The 16,446-nt window shown below is 38.8% G+C and overlaps 1 protein-coding gene and 1 pseudogene across 1 annotated transcript; both read right to left on the bottom strand.

Moving 5' to 3' along the window:
- Window positions 1-7,423: 7,423 nt before the first annotated feature.
- LOC143597182 (uncharacterized) lies at window positions 7,424-8,739 on the bottom strand. Its single transcript, XM_077075764.1, has 2 exons — window positions 7,469-8,739; window positions 7,424-7,427 (listed from the first exon to the last, which is right to left on the bottom strand). Exons 1-2 carry the CDS (start codon window positions 8,737-8,739, stop codon window positions 7,424-7,426), a joined length of 1,275 nt encoding a protein of 424 aa, XP_076931879.1.
- Window positions 8,740-12,991: 4,252 nt separating this feature from the next.
- Window positions 12,992-14,268, bottom strand: LOC143596906 (UPF0481 protein At3g47200-like; annotated as a pseudogene).
- Between the last annotated feature and the right edge of the window lie 2,178 nt (window positions 14,269-16,446).

Consider the following 16,446-nt stretch of genomic DNA (forward strand, 5'->3'; position numbering starts at 1 on the left):
CCTTCTTAATGATGATGATGATGATGATGGTTGATGGTGATGAACTCCAAGCCTTCAAACTCTTCACTAAATCTTCTATGTGAGTGTTAGTGTGTGTTTTTATAAGAGAGGCCGGATAGAATTCTTTTCAAGGCACACCAAATGAGTGCAACATGAGCCACTATTTATAGGCAATATGGAGTATGAAGCACGACCCCGTGCTTACGTGGGCACGCCCCCGTGCTTTTTAGTGACATGTGCTGAATTCCACTCTATCATGAATGCTCCAAATTAGCTTCTTTAAGCTCCGTTAAGCTCCGCACACCTGTAACCACAAACGCACTCAAAGTAATCGTGTTCACAATATATAACTAATCAAAACACACGAATTTACACACTTAATACACATATTTTTACCCACACATCACATCCCAACACTTATCATTCGCTTGCCCTCAAACAAACTCTCATTCAATACATACACCTCGATCGATGGTTCATCAATTATCAGTATTAATACTAGTGAGGTATAAGGTCATACCCAATTCCCAAGAACTGACACTGTCAAGGTTGATAGCCCACCAAAAAATTTAATGATACATTTTAAAACTTTGAAACCGTCCAAACGAGTGTACTTTGTTTCCGGTTAAGGCACACATGGTCATACCCCTTATAATATAATACCTCTCCTCTCGGTTTAATATCTGGACCAGCAAAAGATGTGCTAGTATCTCTCTACCTTCTATACCAAGTATGACCACAAAGTAATAAGAAGTCATATCACCACCCATATAAATGTTTTGACACAAATGCAAATCAAGAGGGTTTAACACGAGTTGCATTGGGGCTAAGTGTAAGGGTATGGAAGGGAATTTTGAAAGTAGCTCAAACGATCCGATCCGGCTTATTACAAAACAACTAAATAAAACTAACATAAACCACTGACCAATTTATTCCAACTACTAAACAAATAAACAAACTCACTAACTTTCATTTACAACCAATACTGACTAGAACATTGACTCTTTTGAGCTTTTCTTTGACTTTTCATTTTTTTTCTCTATTTTTTTAGACTCGTAATACTTGAACATTGCAAATTTAACACAATATATATATATATATTGAAGCATAATAACACAATGCTTAATACATCCTACTGATAAATACTAAAACAAATACAAAGAAACCTATTAAGCTGGATCGTCTCGTACAATAATATCAGGGTTAATCAAATGAAAAATAGGTCCAAGAAATGTTTTCTAAGAGAACCACCCCCCTCTCATTATTCACGCTCATATATATAACGTATGAGGCCCAACCCCCAATACCCACACTCTCACTCATCCAGACGAGGCTTAACCTAATTGCCTCTATCACTTTTGCATTCATGCCAAGCTAAGATCTCGAAATGCAGGAGACATCCAAGTTCTAGATATTATGGGCATACTGGTTACTCTCTATAATGGCACTCAAATGACATGTGTATATACTATATATTATATGCGTATTATATATATAAGGCAAATCTTACACACGTACCGGAGGAATTAGTCTGCCGACATGAAACATGTGTACCTGTCCCCATAACTCGTTATCTCCATCTAAACGGTTTATTTTAATTGTCTAATTTTTGAAAACCATTTGCATGGGAAGACTTTTGAGAAGCTTAAAAACTGACCATGACCAAATACCTCTACTTGGCATTTATACTAGCAATTAACAAGTTACAATTCCGGCTTTTGCGCACAATAAAGGTACTCTAATGCCAAAAATTTCATTTTTCCCCCATCCCCACACTTGAGGTTGACATTGTCCTCAATGTTTAAAAATATAACTTTTAAAAGAACATTAACGAGAAAGGGGTTAAAATTTACTGCTTATTTTTTTTAATTCTAAAACCGGGCTTAATGTGATGGTCATAACAATTTATATTACACTTTTAACAACGCAACTAATAAAACAAAGAAAACTATGAAAACGAAATTACCTGATATAGGTAACTCGTGTGCACTCGTGCTTGCTCCAGATGAACCTGTCTCCTCAACTCACTCAACAATATCTGCAAACTCTCACGCGTGTAGAAGCATGCTTCTCACAATATTAGAATATGCCTTTTAAACTGTTTGCAAAACTGTTGATTATAATTACCAAGCCGAGTTAAATAAATTTCATAATTGAATTTGTTAAACGAGTAAAAATGTTAAAAGACCTAACTCACTTTCGTAGGAATCACGATTGCATTTAGCATATGCAACAAGCCCTTTAAACCCCCCGGTAGCCCGGGTGGACGAGTAAGGTCTCGTGAGGGTTTATAGTGAACTACTACCACAAAGTTCGGATACAACAAAAATATACATGTATCTGAATTAACCATAGCAAAAGGAACATGAAAGCACCTTGGGTAGCTGCAACTCATGTCAACATGATTCTTTACCAAAACATTGCACACTCCGACTTTTCCATGTGTGGCATCCCCACACTTGACTTTTGCTACAATGGCACACTTGAAATAAAACGGTTAAACAAACTACAAAAAAATAATAATAAAATAAAATACAAATTGAAAATAAAATCCGTTGCCTCCCGATTAGCGCTAAGTTTTTGTTAAGGTCTTCAGCCAGACCGTTACCTGGTATGACGTTTACGGTGGTCTAAGTGGACACTTCCCCACTGAATTCCCTATAAAAGCTCGGTAGTTGACACATCTCGGATCCGCTTCTTCCTTCATGTTCAAGATGTCTAATAAAAAATTATGAGTCGGTTTGAATGAACATTTACTTTCAACGTTTCCCACATATGCCCGGTATTTCACACATCGAGCCCGCACCCTCTTTCTTGAGATTAAAACACTAGGATTCGATCGTGGTCGAACCGAACATTTTCCCACCGAATTCCCTATGTATGCTCGGTAGTTGAGGTGTTGTGCCCATACCTTATTTTTCATGGTTGACAGATCTGTAGAACCCACATGATCCCACTTCTTACCATTTTTCCCACTATTCTTCACATTCACCTTCTTTTTATTTGAGTTCAAATCATCATCCCCGACTTTATTAATATGAATAATGTGTAATGGAGGATTATCGAGATAATCTGAAACTATCTTAGTCTCTACTTCTTCTACCACTATCTCTTCATCCGGGTATGGTATTAGTCTCCACAACCACATTCTCAACTTCATTCTCTAATTGATCAAGATCCTCTTCTATCACTTCCTCATCAACCATGGCACCACTAGCCAACTTTTCTTGTTCTCATTCAATTTGAGCCACCTCTTCTAATAGTTGACTCACCAGTTTATCTTGGGCAGCATTAGACGTTTCTTGAAGATCTAACATTTGATTTAAAGCCTTATTTTGAGCCTCTTGATTTTTATTCTGAGTCTCTTGATCTATCTTCATTTGCTTTAAGAAATCCATAACGTCTTTCCAAGACACTTCTTTGTGATCCGAGGAATCTTCTTGATCTTGCTGATAAATCCTTTGATAGGAACCACCATGATTATAATGTTGAGAGACTTCCTCGTATATTGGTTGAGGATGTTCATGGTAGTAGTAGTCATCCTCTTCTTGATAACTTACAAAAGTTGGCGTATTGGATCCTTCACTATCATACTCCGAATCATCCTCAAACTGGTAACAACTAATTCTCTTCTCAGATTGAGAACTCATGTTGCGGCCATGCTGGTTGAAGCTCCTTTGGTTATCTGACTCGTAGAAGCCTTGAGAGTTTTGTGAAGGTGGGCCATGATATGTATGTGTACGGTACGAGTCATCGTCCTCCACGTCATCTTCAGTTACCTGCACACATGAGACACACAAATACCAAATGTAAAACTGACAAAAATAAAATAAAACTAAAAGTAAACTAAACACTAAACTAGCACTTTGCGCGTTGATTTCCTGGCAACGGTGCCATTTCGATCGATGTCGAAAGGTCAATCAAAAACATTTATAAAACCTTTACTAGCTAGGGCAAGTAAGGTGTCAAATCTACATGGAATCAGTGGAAAGTTCTAATCAAGTTCAATACTTAATAACTAATTAACTAAGCGGACAAACGATGTCAAGCAGTTTAAAAGTAGTTTGTAAAACAATAATATGAAAATAGTGACCACACTTCAGGTTCGGGATATGCAATAAACTGACTGACAATAATTTATACAAATCGGGAAATCACATAGACATGATTCGTGTATTAGAATAGATAAATAATTACTAGACACAATAGTTTGGTTATGATGATTCACAGAACTTAATCCGAAGAATTGACAAAACTGAATACTGTCAACTTAATTACCAGTTCATTAATATAAAATTTAGCATCTATCAATGATTAATGGTAAACTGTTCAATAACGATAAGAACTTAATCCTAAATGTTGATAAACACAAACCAAATAATTGATGATAAATGAAAGTCCCCAAAACACAACTGTTTAATCAATTCCAATAAACATATAGCTAGATTCAATCAACCAAAAGATTAATCAAAACTAAATCCTAACACATGTAATGTTCATAAAAATAATCAGTTCATATGCAAACCCTACACCTGAAGTGGTCACAAGTGGTTTAGCCTTGCCTCTGCATCATTATTGACTCGAATATGGATTGGAAGGATGAAACCATGGATGATTTAGTGATTGAGAGGTGTTATGATGATGTATGATGGCCTCCAAGAAGTCACAATCCTGAATAATATTGAATAATTTTGACTTTAGGGTTTTTAGGCTTTAAATATGGAACAAAACCACCAAAAACCCATTTTCCGTCAGACCGGACAGTAAGCTACGGTCTGGCAACCGTAGCATACGGTTAGACCGTAAGCTACGGTCTCTTGACTCTGCCTTACGGTCACTGATAGGTCAAAACTGTTTTCTTCATAAAATCTTCGTTTCAACTATGTTTTCCTCCCCGTTTGCGGCCACGTCTTCGTATTTCAATTCTCTATCCTATCATAGATCTTTACTTTAATTTCCACTCCATCATGAATTCTCAAAATTACCTTCTTTAAGCTCCATTAAGCTCCGTTAAGCTCCGCACACCTGTAACCAAAAACTCACTCAAGGTAATCGTGTTCACAATATATAACTAATCAAAACACACGAATTTACACACTTAATACACATATTTTTACCCACACATCAAGTACCCAGCAGACCCTGACTTTGGGGAGCTGTTTGCTAGCTGTGAAAACCACCCTAAAGGTAACTATCGTGATCTAAATGGATTTTTGTTCAAAGGACAACAACTGTGTATTCCTTGCCATAGCATTCGTCAAGTGTTAATACAAGAGGCCAATGAAGGGGGATTAGCGAGGCATTTTGGTGTTGAAAAAACAACCCACATTCTACGCGGTAATTTTTTTGGCCCAAATCGAACTGAGACGTTGAACATTTTATTCGGTGGTGTTTACCGTGCCACCACGCGAAGAGTCATTCTTCCCCTCATGGCTTGTACATGCCTTTACCGGTACCGATTGTCCCCTGGGAAGATGTTAGTCTTGATTTTATTACCGGTTTACCATTAACTCAACGCCAAAAGGATTCTATAACGGTAGTTGTCGATCGTTTCTCTAAGATGGCCCATTTTATTGCCTGCCACACCACCTATGGTGCCGTTCAAGTTGCCAATCTATACTTTAAAGAAGTTGTTCATCTTCATGGAATACCGAGGACCATTGTTAGTGACCGAGACGCTAAGTTTTCGAGTCATTTCTGTCTAACACTATGGCGAAAACTGGGTACCAAGCTGAAATTCAGTACATAGAGCCATCCCCAAACCGATGGCCAGACTGAGGTTACTAATCGAACCTTGGGTTCCTTGCTTAGGGCACTCATCACGACCAATATTAAACAATGGGATGAATTACTGCCACACACGAAATTTGCATACAATCGGGCACCAAATAAAACTACCGGAGTCAGCCCCTTTATGGCTGTTTATGGGCTTAATCCACACACTCCACTAGATCTTACCATTCTCGACACGAGTTCAAAGTTCAGTCAAGAAGCCAGTGATTTAGCAGTTGATATCAAGGCCATTCATCAGCAAACACACAACCGCGTTACGAAGAATAATTAGTCGCTAAAGTATCGTCGTGACAATGGTCGTAAACATGTTATGTTTCAGCCGGGTGATCTCGTATGGGTATCAATCAATCAATCAATCAATCAATCAATCAAGCCCTGTATATCCCACCGCATAGCACGCCATCGGTAGGGTCAGGGGAGGGTGGGATGTAGGCAAGTCTTTCCTCTATCCGAGAGAATAGAGAGGCTGCTTCCAGAGAGACCCCCGGCTCATAAAGCTACATACAGGTAATCATAGTAAACATACATCCTACAAGCAAAAGATACTTAGTAATACATAGATAACAAACTATCAAAAAAGCAAGGAATCTGTAACCTACTAATAAAAGGGCATAAGAAACAAAAAGCAGCATCAAAACAAAAAAATATTCATAAGCAACAAGGATCAAGACTAGCCAACTAGACCCTAAATAGAAAGCTAAGCTAACTAGGTGCCTTCCCCTAGAAGTCGCTAACCTTAATCCTACGTCTCCACGAATCTCTATCCTGGACCATGTCCTCAGAGAGGTGCAACTCTGTCAAGTCATGTCTAATTCTCTCATCCCAAGTCAATTTAGGTCTGCCTCTACTCCTCTTTCCTTCCACAATGAAGGCTTCCACTACTCTAACTGGCGCTGTTGTCGGTCTCCTCTTCACATGCCCAAACCATCTCAATCTCCCTTCCTTTATTTTCTCTGATATGCTAACTATTCCTAATCTTTCCCTGAAGACCTCATTTCTAATCGTATCTAATCTAGTGTGTCCGCACATCCACCTCAGCATCCTCATCTCTGCCACCTCCATCCTACGCTCCTGTGTCTTCTTGATGGCCCAACAGTCTGTTCCATACAACATTGCAGGTCTAACTGCGAGTCAATAGAATTTCCCCTTTAATTTAGATGGGAACCGCTTGTCGCACAAAACCCCAGTGGCTGCTTTCCACCTACACCATCCAGCTTGTATGCGGTGGGTTATGTCACTGTCTATCTCTCCATTGCTTTGGACAAACGATCCTAGATATTTAAACTTCGTTATCTGCGGAACCACCTGGTCCTCGATAGTGATCTGGGTGTCCTCGCTATCACCAACACCACTGAAGTCACAACAAAGGTACTCTGTCTTAGAGCGACTAATTCTTAAACCTTTATCCTCTAAAGCTACACGCCACTCCTCTAGCCTTTCGTTCAAGCTTTGTTTAGTCTCAGCCACTAACACAATATCATCCGCAAAGAGCATGCACCATGGGACAGGCTCCTGAATCGACTTGGACAGCTCATCCACTACCGTAAAAAGAAACGGGCTTAACGCCGATCCTTGGTGGAGTCCCATCTCCACCGGGAAAAAATCAGTATCTCCTACCGGTGCACGAACACTAGCTTTAGTCATGTCATACATATCTTTAATTAAGTCTATATACTTTCTAGGTAACCCTCTACCTTCTAAACTATCCCAAATTAGTCTGCGTGGCACACTGTCATAAGCTTTTTCAAGGTCGATGAATACCATATGTAGGTCCCTCTTTTTCTCCCTATACTTCTCCATTAATCTTGTCAATATGTGCATCGCTTCCGTGGTTGACCATCCTGGCATGAAACCAAATTGGTTAATCATAACCTGCGTTTGTCTCCTAATTCGGGTCTCAATTACTCTCTCCCATAATTTCATAGTATGACCTAACAACTTAATTCCTCTGTAATTTCCACAGCACTGTGCGTCTCCCTTGTTCTTGTATAAGAGAACTACTACACTACTCCTCCACTGATCTGGCATTTTTCCATTCTTGAAAATAAGGTTGAATAGAGTAGTGAGCCACTGAACTCCTTCATCCCCTAAACACTTCCAAGCCTCAATCGGTATGTTGTCTAGACCAACCGCCTTAGCCCTTCCCATCTTCCTCAGTGTTATCCTCACCTCTCCCTGTGTGATACCTCTACAGTAGGAGTTATTCCTTTGTTTTCTCTGCGCAACTGGGTTGTCTGTTTCTCGTTGGTCGGTCTGTCTGCCATTAAAAAGACTGTTAAAATAATTTTGCCATCTTTGTTTAATGTCTTGTTCCTTGATTAGGACATGCCCATCCTCTCCCATTATATATTTCACAACTCCTAGGTCCTGTCTTCTACGTTCCCTGGATTTAGCAATCTTGAACATATGATGCTCCCTCTCCTTTGTTTCTAGACGTGCATACATCCGTCTATACGCTGTGTTTTTTGCCTCTATCACCGCCTTCTTCGCCTCTCTCCTAGCGTTTTTGTATTTCTCCCTCAACCTCCAACGTTCCCCCTCGTTTGTGCACCTTAAAAGATCCCTAAGACTCTGTTGCTTATCCTTGATCTTGCTCTGCACATCCTCGTTCCACCACCAAGATTCCTTGTTTCCAGTTGTCCTGCCTGTCGTTACCCCTAGCGTCTCCTTTTCCACTTGAGTGACGGAAGCTGCCATATCCTCCCACATCTGGTTTGCGTCCCCAACAGGATGAATTGTTGTCGTAGAGATGACCTTGTCCTTGAACAACGTAATGTTTGTGCCTTTCAAATTTCCCCATCTTATCCTAGACCGCCCTTTTCTCTCCATCATAGTCAGTTTCTCTCTCAGTACTACATCTGCCACCAGTAAATGGTGCTGGGCTGCTGCGGTCTCCCCCGGAATCACCTTGCAGTCTCTCCACCGTCTTCGATCGTTTCGCCTCATCAAGATATAGTCGATTTGTGTATTCCTTCCCCCACTATAAAAGTGATTAGGTTTGAATCTCTCTTCCTAAAGAAAGAGTTAAGAATACCTAGGTCATGGGCCACTGCAAAATCTAAAAGATCCCTACCAGGTTCGTTCCTATCCCCAAAACCAAAACCTCCATGAACCATCTGAAATCCATCACTATCCTTACCGATATGACCATTGAAATCACCTGCTACGAAAATGGTCTCCTCCCTAGATACGTCCCTCACTACTCCATTTAGGCAATCCCAAAACTCCCTCTTTTCTTGGTCTCCTAGTCCCATGTGTGGTGCATAAGCGCAAACCACAGCCACTACTTCAACTCCTAACACTAACCTTAATACCATCACCCTATCGTTGTATCTTTTCACCTCATTCACATTCTTATGCAATTCTATAGCTAGTAGAAAACCTACTCCATTTTTAGCTCCATCCGCCCCCGAATGCAATAGCTTGTACCCATTTCTTTCTACCCCTCTTTGCCCCTTCCACCTAGTCTCTTGGAGGCATGCTATTGACCTTACCTCTCTTAAGAGCATCTATCACCTCTAACAATTTATCACTTAGAGTTCCTACATTCCATGATGCCACTCGCAAACTATACCACCTACCTTTTCCCTTTCCCGCACCCCTCGTCCTTGGACACGATCTCAGCGGACTGACATGACTACTGTCGTCTATGTTTACAATTAACTTTAACTATTTAAAGCAATACAAAACACAAAACACCAACGCAAACACACCACGAACAGACGTTGATGAAAAAGTCTTATAAAAATTCGCCTAATGTACACTTAACAAATAGGTAATAATTGCGCACATACAAAGAGACATAAACTGCCTAATGCAAAAGTGTATGTTAAACAGATTATAATAATTAAAGTTAATTGTAAACAAAGTGACATACACTTAACAAAGTGTATATGAAACAGATTATAACAATAATAATAATAATACCAACAATAATAATAATAATAATAATAATAATAATAATAATAATAATAGGAACAGAGACAAAAAAAGCTTATCTTTATTCCCGTGTACGGGAAGAGTGACTGGAGATGGGCGGCGGTCGTATCTAGGTCGCCGGAAATGTGTCCTGGAATGGTGGTCGCCTGAAAAAAACAATGAATGCTACCTCAACCTTTAACGAGTCTATTTGCCGTAGATGACTCTCTTCCCTACGTAAAAACGGAAAACGGTGGTGGTCGCCGTTAACAGCTCAAATTCTGTCGCCTCAGATGTTGAAAACGGTGGTGGTCGCCGTACATAAGCTAGCGTTCGTTTCCACCACCTCAGATGTTGAAAAAACGTTACAGCGTACGGCAGTAGGATTCGTTTCCACCAACAACAATAAATATGATAAACAGACCCAGCAAGACTGCCTGTTTCAAGAGTTCAGCAACAGAAACCAATAGACGCTCAGATCCGGCCTCGGCAGCTTTCGAGGTGATTCTGCCGGAGAAACTGCCGGCGTAAAACTTGTACGGGATGTGAACGTTGGTGGCCGTTGGGAATTGTACGGAGAGTGTAGAGAGAGATGATTCTGATACGATATCAGAATCATCTCTCTCTACACTCTCCGTACAATTCCCAACGGCCACCAACGTTCACATCCCGTACAAGTTTTACGCCGGCAGTTTCTCCGGCAGAATCACCTCGAAAGCTGCCGAGGCCGGATCTGAGCGTCTATTGGTTTATGTTGCCGAACTCTTATCAGAATCATCTCTCTCTACACTCTCCGTACAATTCCCAACGGCCACCAACGTTCACATCCCATACAAGTTTTACGCCGGCAGTTTCTCCGGCAGAATCACCTCGAAAGCTGCCGAGGCCGGATCTGAGTGTCTATTGGTTTCTGTTGCCGAACTCTTGAAACAGGCAGTCTTGCTGGGTCTGTTTATCATATTTATTGTTACATTTACGTAAAGAACGATTCCCGACTAAACGTCGTTCTAAGTTGAGTCCACGATCGGATGGCCCATTCAAAGTCATTGCCAGGGTAAACGATAATGGTTACAAGATTGATCATCTGCCCGGGACATATGGTGTTGCGGCTGCCTTCAATGTGGCATACCTGCAACCATATTTTGATCCTGATGAACCCCTTCCAAGTTTGAGGACAAACTTATGCTGGGGAGTATGATAGGGAGGCACCAAACCCGAATGGGAAATGGGTCACTCTGTTCAGTTGGAGGCTTCAAAGACTTAATGCACTCATAGTTGTATTCCCACTCTATTTTTAATTCATATTGTTTCTATTATTAGTACTTTCTTTTATGTTTTAAGTATTTTCTTGTGTTGAACTTTTTCAAAGTAAGTAGTTGTGAGATTTCCACAAATTTAGTATCACGTGGGACGGTAGTGTTTGGTGGTTATTTTGTTTCGCATATGTATTGGGAAAAAGGAAATGAAAAGCAGTTTTTGAGTTTTCAAAAAAATATTATTCTCTGCACCAAGAGAGTATTTTTGTTCCATTGCTATTCTAAAATTTGGCAGGTTTTACAAGGTGATCTTGGACGGTTAGTTCATGTTCTCGTGGTGCGGCTGTATCGAGAATCTGAGCTAGTTTTATTCTGCTCAACGAAGCTTGCGGGTGGTGTGACTGTATCTCGCGGGAACCGTTGTTGTGTGTGTGTTGTTAGTGTCGGGTATTTTCAATCCAAACTAAGCTCGTTTGCCATCGTTAGGGATATTGGGTTTTAATACTTTCAATTTTATTTGTTGACTGATGTCACTTCTAACTATCAATGGCTACCCACCACTCCCAACTTTCATCCTATTTGTTTCTAGCACTCTCAAACTTAACAGAACATAACTCCATTAGTATTTTTGTTGACGTGACATTTGTTTAACACACATGGCATGCTTATGTGGAAATACCTTTAAAAAAAGCTAATACCATATAATATACCACCATCCACCTTTATCACGAGACCACTTCGTCACCGCAAATCAATTCCTAATTTAAGGTTAAAACATTAGATCAGCTGAAACTGGATAGAGAATTAGTTCTTAATTTAGGGCTTTGATGTTGGTGGCTGTTTGGTAGTAGTGAGCATGAGTTACAGGAGGTGGCGGCAATGGTGAATTCATGCGGAGTTGGGATTGGTGGTGGTTTCCGGTGCAGTGCTATTGATGACGATGGTCATGGCTATGTGATGGTGGTGGAAGCTAAGGTGCGTTCTTAAATGTGTGTTTTTGAAGAGAAGTGCTGATGATTGGGGTGTGTTATTGGTTCAGATAGAGAGGGGGGGTGATTTGGATTTCTTGGAAATAGAGAAGAAATGTGGATTGTGGTGTTGTGGTGGTAGTTATGGTGGGTAGGAGTTATGACTCGAAGGTAGGAGAAGGCAAGGGATGATGATGATATGGGTGGGTGGTTAGTTCAGTCAGCATAACAAATGCCACGTCAGTGAAGTACGCCAACAAGAAAACTAATAGGGTTAGGGTTTGTTAAGTTTGGGACTACCAGAAACAAATAGGGTGAATGTTGGGATTGGTGAGTAACAAATCGAAAGTTAGAAGCGATATCAGCCAACAGGGTGAAAGTTGAAAGTATTAAAAACCAATATCCATTTGTTTTAAAGCCATTTAACCATTTATATTTCCTATAGATCTATGTGATGCAAAGGAACATGAAGAAGTAGGGTTTATGCTTTCAAAATTTCAAAATCTTGGTGTGTTCGTCTCTATTTATATCTTTTCCTCTTTAATTGCAAAATACCATGGGGTTGCTCGGAACTAAATCACGTGTATAATGTTTTCTATAAAAAAAAGGATTCAATTTATACAATAGAGAGGCAAGTAAGCGGGCGAGAAGTTACGCAGCCACCTATCAAATGAAAATTTCATGGATGCGGCTGACCCCCATGGGGACATAATAGGTCCGCTTCTTGTTACCGATTTAACAACTAATGGTGGTAGATAAGCTACACATCAACTTGGCAGAAGACTCATCATTCTCATTCATCACCAAAAGACTCTACAATATAAAAGCAAAATACAAACAACACTACATGAGAAATAAACGTACAGAAAGTAATTGACCCACGTACTTGATGATAACAGGAAGACACTAAATAAACAAAGAAAAACAACGCGTGGAGACTCTCATAGACATTATTTGAAGTACTTTTAATACCGTTACACCCAAATCTGGTAAACATGCCACATGGTTGAGATTGAGCTAATCATTTGTAAGAATAATTTAGTCTTTGTTATTTCTTTAGGAAGACATAATGGTAAAGATGGTTTGAAGCATAGCAAGCACAAAAAGGATGAACCCAGCAAATAGAGCAATGGTACTCCATGGACTACTAAGATAAGTACGCTTCAACTTCTCAATCTTTGTGGGCCAGTAACCTCTGAAATGGATATCCAGTTGTTCCCACTGTTTGGTGTAATAGAACTGTTCAGGGACAAGTTCTTTACATATCTTGTTTATCATTTTTGCAGCCTCTTCATTTGAACCTATATGATTGACCATAACTTTTGATAGCACCAACAATGCAATGTCCTCATGAGTATCGATTAGCATGTCCATGGCCCTGGCATACGATGTGACGTAAGGATAAAGCTTATACGACTGCTCGTATGCAATGAGGTTCCTTAAAACCAACTCTGTGAAATCATCGATACGCAATGTCGGCATTGTGAGAGTATATTTAAACGAAAACCAGAATTTGCTTAAACTGTACCTAGGCTTTCTCACTTCCATGGCCATTGGCCATTCTGCATATCTTGGTTAGGCTTAAAGTTTACTCCCGCCCTGTAAAGTTCTACAGCCGTGTGGATTGTTGAACGCGGAAAATCTGATGAAATATTATTTTGAGGCCGGTAACAATGATACAAATAGTCAAGAATATGATTATGACTGGTAAATGAGGGTTTTATGTTTGTTTGGAAGAGATTGGTACAATTACACGCAAGACGAGGTGGATTTTTATTAAATTTATATTTAATGCACTCATATATTTGTTCAAGAACAAAAAATGGGATTTGGTTCTCTAGCAGAAACAGGTCATAGGGTATGTGCTGGTCCTCCCACCTTAAGGCTGAAACCTTTCTCATAGAGTAAATGAATTCAAGTATGAAACAAGCATCCATAACCATCATTTTTAAGAGTTCGACGTCGTCATAAGACTTCACGTCAGCATAACATCCCCTGATTTTCTCTGTTATGGTGCTCACCTTCTGCACACATTCTTTTAACGTTTGCGTATATGTTGGTGGAGAATTTGGAGGACGAATCAGTAGATCATGCACGAAGGTAGCTTTCCGCACTTCAAACCGTTGCAAATTTTGGTCTTTTCTGTGTAGAGGCCCAATAGAAACAACCCGCGGTTGGAAAGAACTCGGGCTGAGTTCTCGGAGGGTACTAGGAGCCTCGTATATAGATGGTGAAAATTTGTTGGTGACACTATTTTTTTCTTCCACACTATTCAAAAGACTTTGGACAGCTTTATGAACGATACTTGCAACATCTCCACGCTCCACATCCATGTGTTATATGTTAGAATAAATATATATTTTATATATATTTTATATATGGCCTTTATAATTATTTATCTTATTATTGATCATTGACCTAAATAACCTTATGTTTATAACTGGTAAATCCTTGATGGACGGAATTACCCTTACTAACATTAATAGGGTTTCCCCTTGGGTGTATATATAGAGAGCTTATTAGAGAGGTTAATAACTAATGATGAATAATAACACCATAAGAATCATCCCCTACCTCTCTCCCTCAAATCGTGTTCATCAAGAACACCTAATCTCCATCCTAACCATACACCCTAAAGGGGAACTCGATCAGATTAAGAAGATGTCAATCTCAAACATCACTGGATTAACAGGTATTACATATTTCCTTGCTTACATTATATCATCGATTATAGAAACTGATCAACATGTGGTATCAGAGCATGATGTTGATTAATCAGTTTCTTCGATGTCCATAAAAAACTGGAATTAAAATAGGAAACGAGTTTTTGATTAAAACCCTTATGTTTACGGTTTTGATCATCATCATAAAACTGATTGGATCTGATGTTCGTATTACTTCTAACGAATTGTTAGGTCTGATTAAAACCTGTTCATTATAAAAACCTGATTATTTTCGAAATCTGTTTTACAAAACTTTCAGATTTCGATTCCAGTATTAAATCTGATAATATAATCGAAAACAGTTTCGTAAAATTCTTGAAACTGTTCTTGTTTATTTTTTTTTTCGAAGATGTTCTTGAAGAACATCATAATTTTCGAAAACTAACCTTAATTAGGATTAACTTGGGAAAATGAAATCTGTTAAAGAGATAATATTATCTCTAAGTTTAATTTCAAAATCTTTTAAATAAAATAAAAGATATAATTTTGAAATCTTATTAAAATTAGAGATAATCTAAAACTTTAAAGAAATAATATTATCTCTAAGTTTAATTTCAAAATCTTTAATATAAAATAAAAGATATAATTTTGAAATCTTATTAAAATTAAAGATAATCTAAAACTTTAAAGAGATAATATTATCTCTAAGTTTAATTTCAAAATCTTTTAAATAAGATAAAAGATATAATTTTGAAATCTTATTAAATTTTGGGATAATCTAAAACTTTATAACAGAATCTCCCAAATCCCTTAAAATTAGGAAAAGGTTATCAGGTTGATTATTCTTTTCGAATTCTGCTAATGTTGCGAATCAAGGCATATATTCGCAACAAGTGGACTCTAATCGCAACAAATGAAATGTTGCGAAATCGCATGATGTTGCGAGAATTACATATTATCTTGCGAGTAACATGTTGCGAATGTCCACTAATTATGTTGCGATCAGAACCTAGCATCACAGAATGTTGCGAAGGGACATATGTTGCGAAAAGTCACTAATGTTGCGAACCTTAAGATGTTGCGTATTACTTAAGATGTTGCGACGAGCTAATTTTGCAAGATGTTGCGAGTATTACCTATTGATGTTGCGATCAGCCCATAAAATCACAGGATGTTGCGAGTACTCTTAATCGCAACAATTATGTTGCGAGTGCTTTAAATCGCAACAATGCTGATTACATCACAACAACTCCATTCGCAACATCTCTCATAACAACATCATTCGCAACATCTCTTATAAAACATCAATCGCAACATTACTTATGACTGCACTGTTCGCAACATCTAAAATCCCCTAACCAAATTCGCAACATCACTTCGAAGAAATCGCAACTTTACTTATATCTTACATGTTGCGAAATGATCAGAAACCCTTATATATAACCTAACTGATTAAGGGGCCCTGCTCCGTTAAATTACTTAACTTAAATAACACTTATAGTTCACTTCTGCCCAACGGTGATGTGTAACCTAATATTGTTATTTAAGTCTAATTAAGTATGTCACTTAAAAGTGTATGTCCTAACGTTATCAGACATTCGCATGACTTTAGTTTTGCTTAACTTAAACAACACTTCATGAGTTCACTTCTGCCCAATGGTGATGTGGTAGCTTAACAAAGTTGTTTTAGTCTAACTAAGCATAGTCATCTAAAAGATGAGTATCCTAAAATTGCTAGATACTCAAATGACATTAACTTTGCCTTAAATACCTTAAATGTCTCAATTCTGCCCAACGGTGATTGGTTACATTTATGTATTGCAAACTTACCTTGTGCATAACAACTTG

The sequence above is a fragment of the Bidens hawaiensis genome, unplaced genomic scaffold (assembly GCF_021521415.1).
Source record: "Bidens hawaiensis isolate Kalapana, Puna unplaced genomic scaffold, B.hawaiensis_p1.1 tig00001758_1, whole genome shotgun sequence".
In the NCBI taxonomy this organism is placed as follows: Eukaryota; Viridiplantae; Streptophyta; class Magnoliopsida; order Asterales; family Asteraceae; genus Bidens; species Bidens hawaiensis.

Excerpts from the sequence above, each read along its gene's own strand:
- LOC143597182 (XM_077075764.1), bottom strand. The coding sequence starts at position 8,739 with ATGAGGCGAAACGATCGAAGACGGTGGAGAGACTGCAAGGTGATTCCG.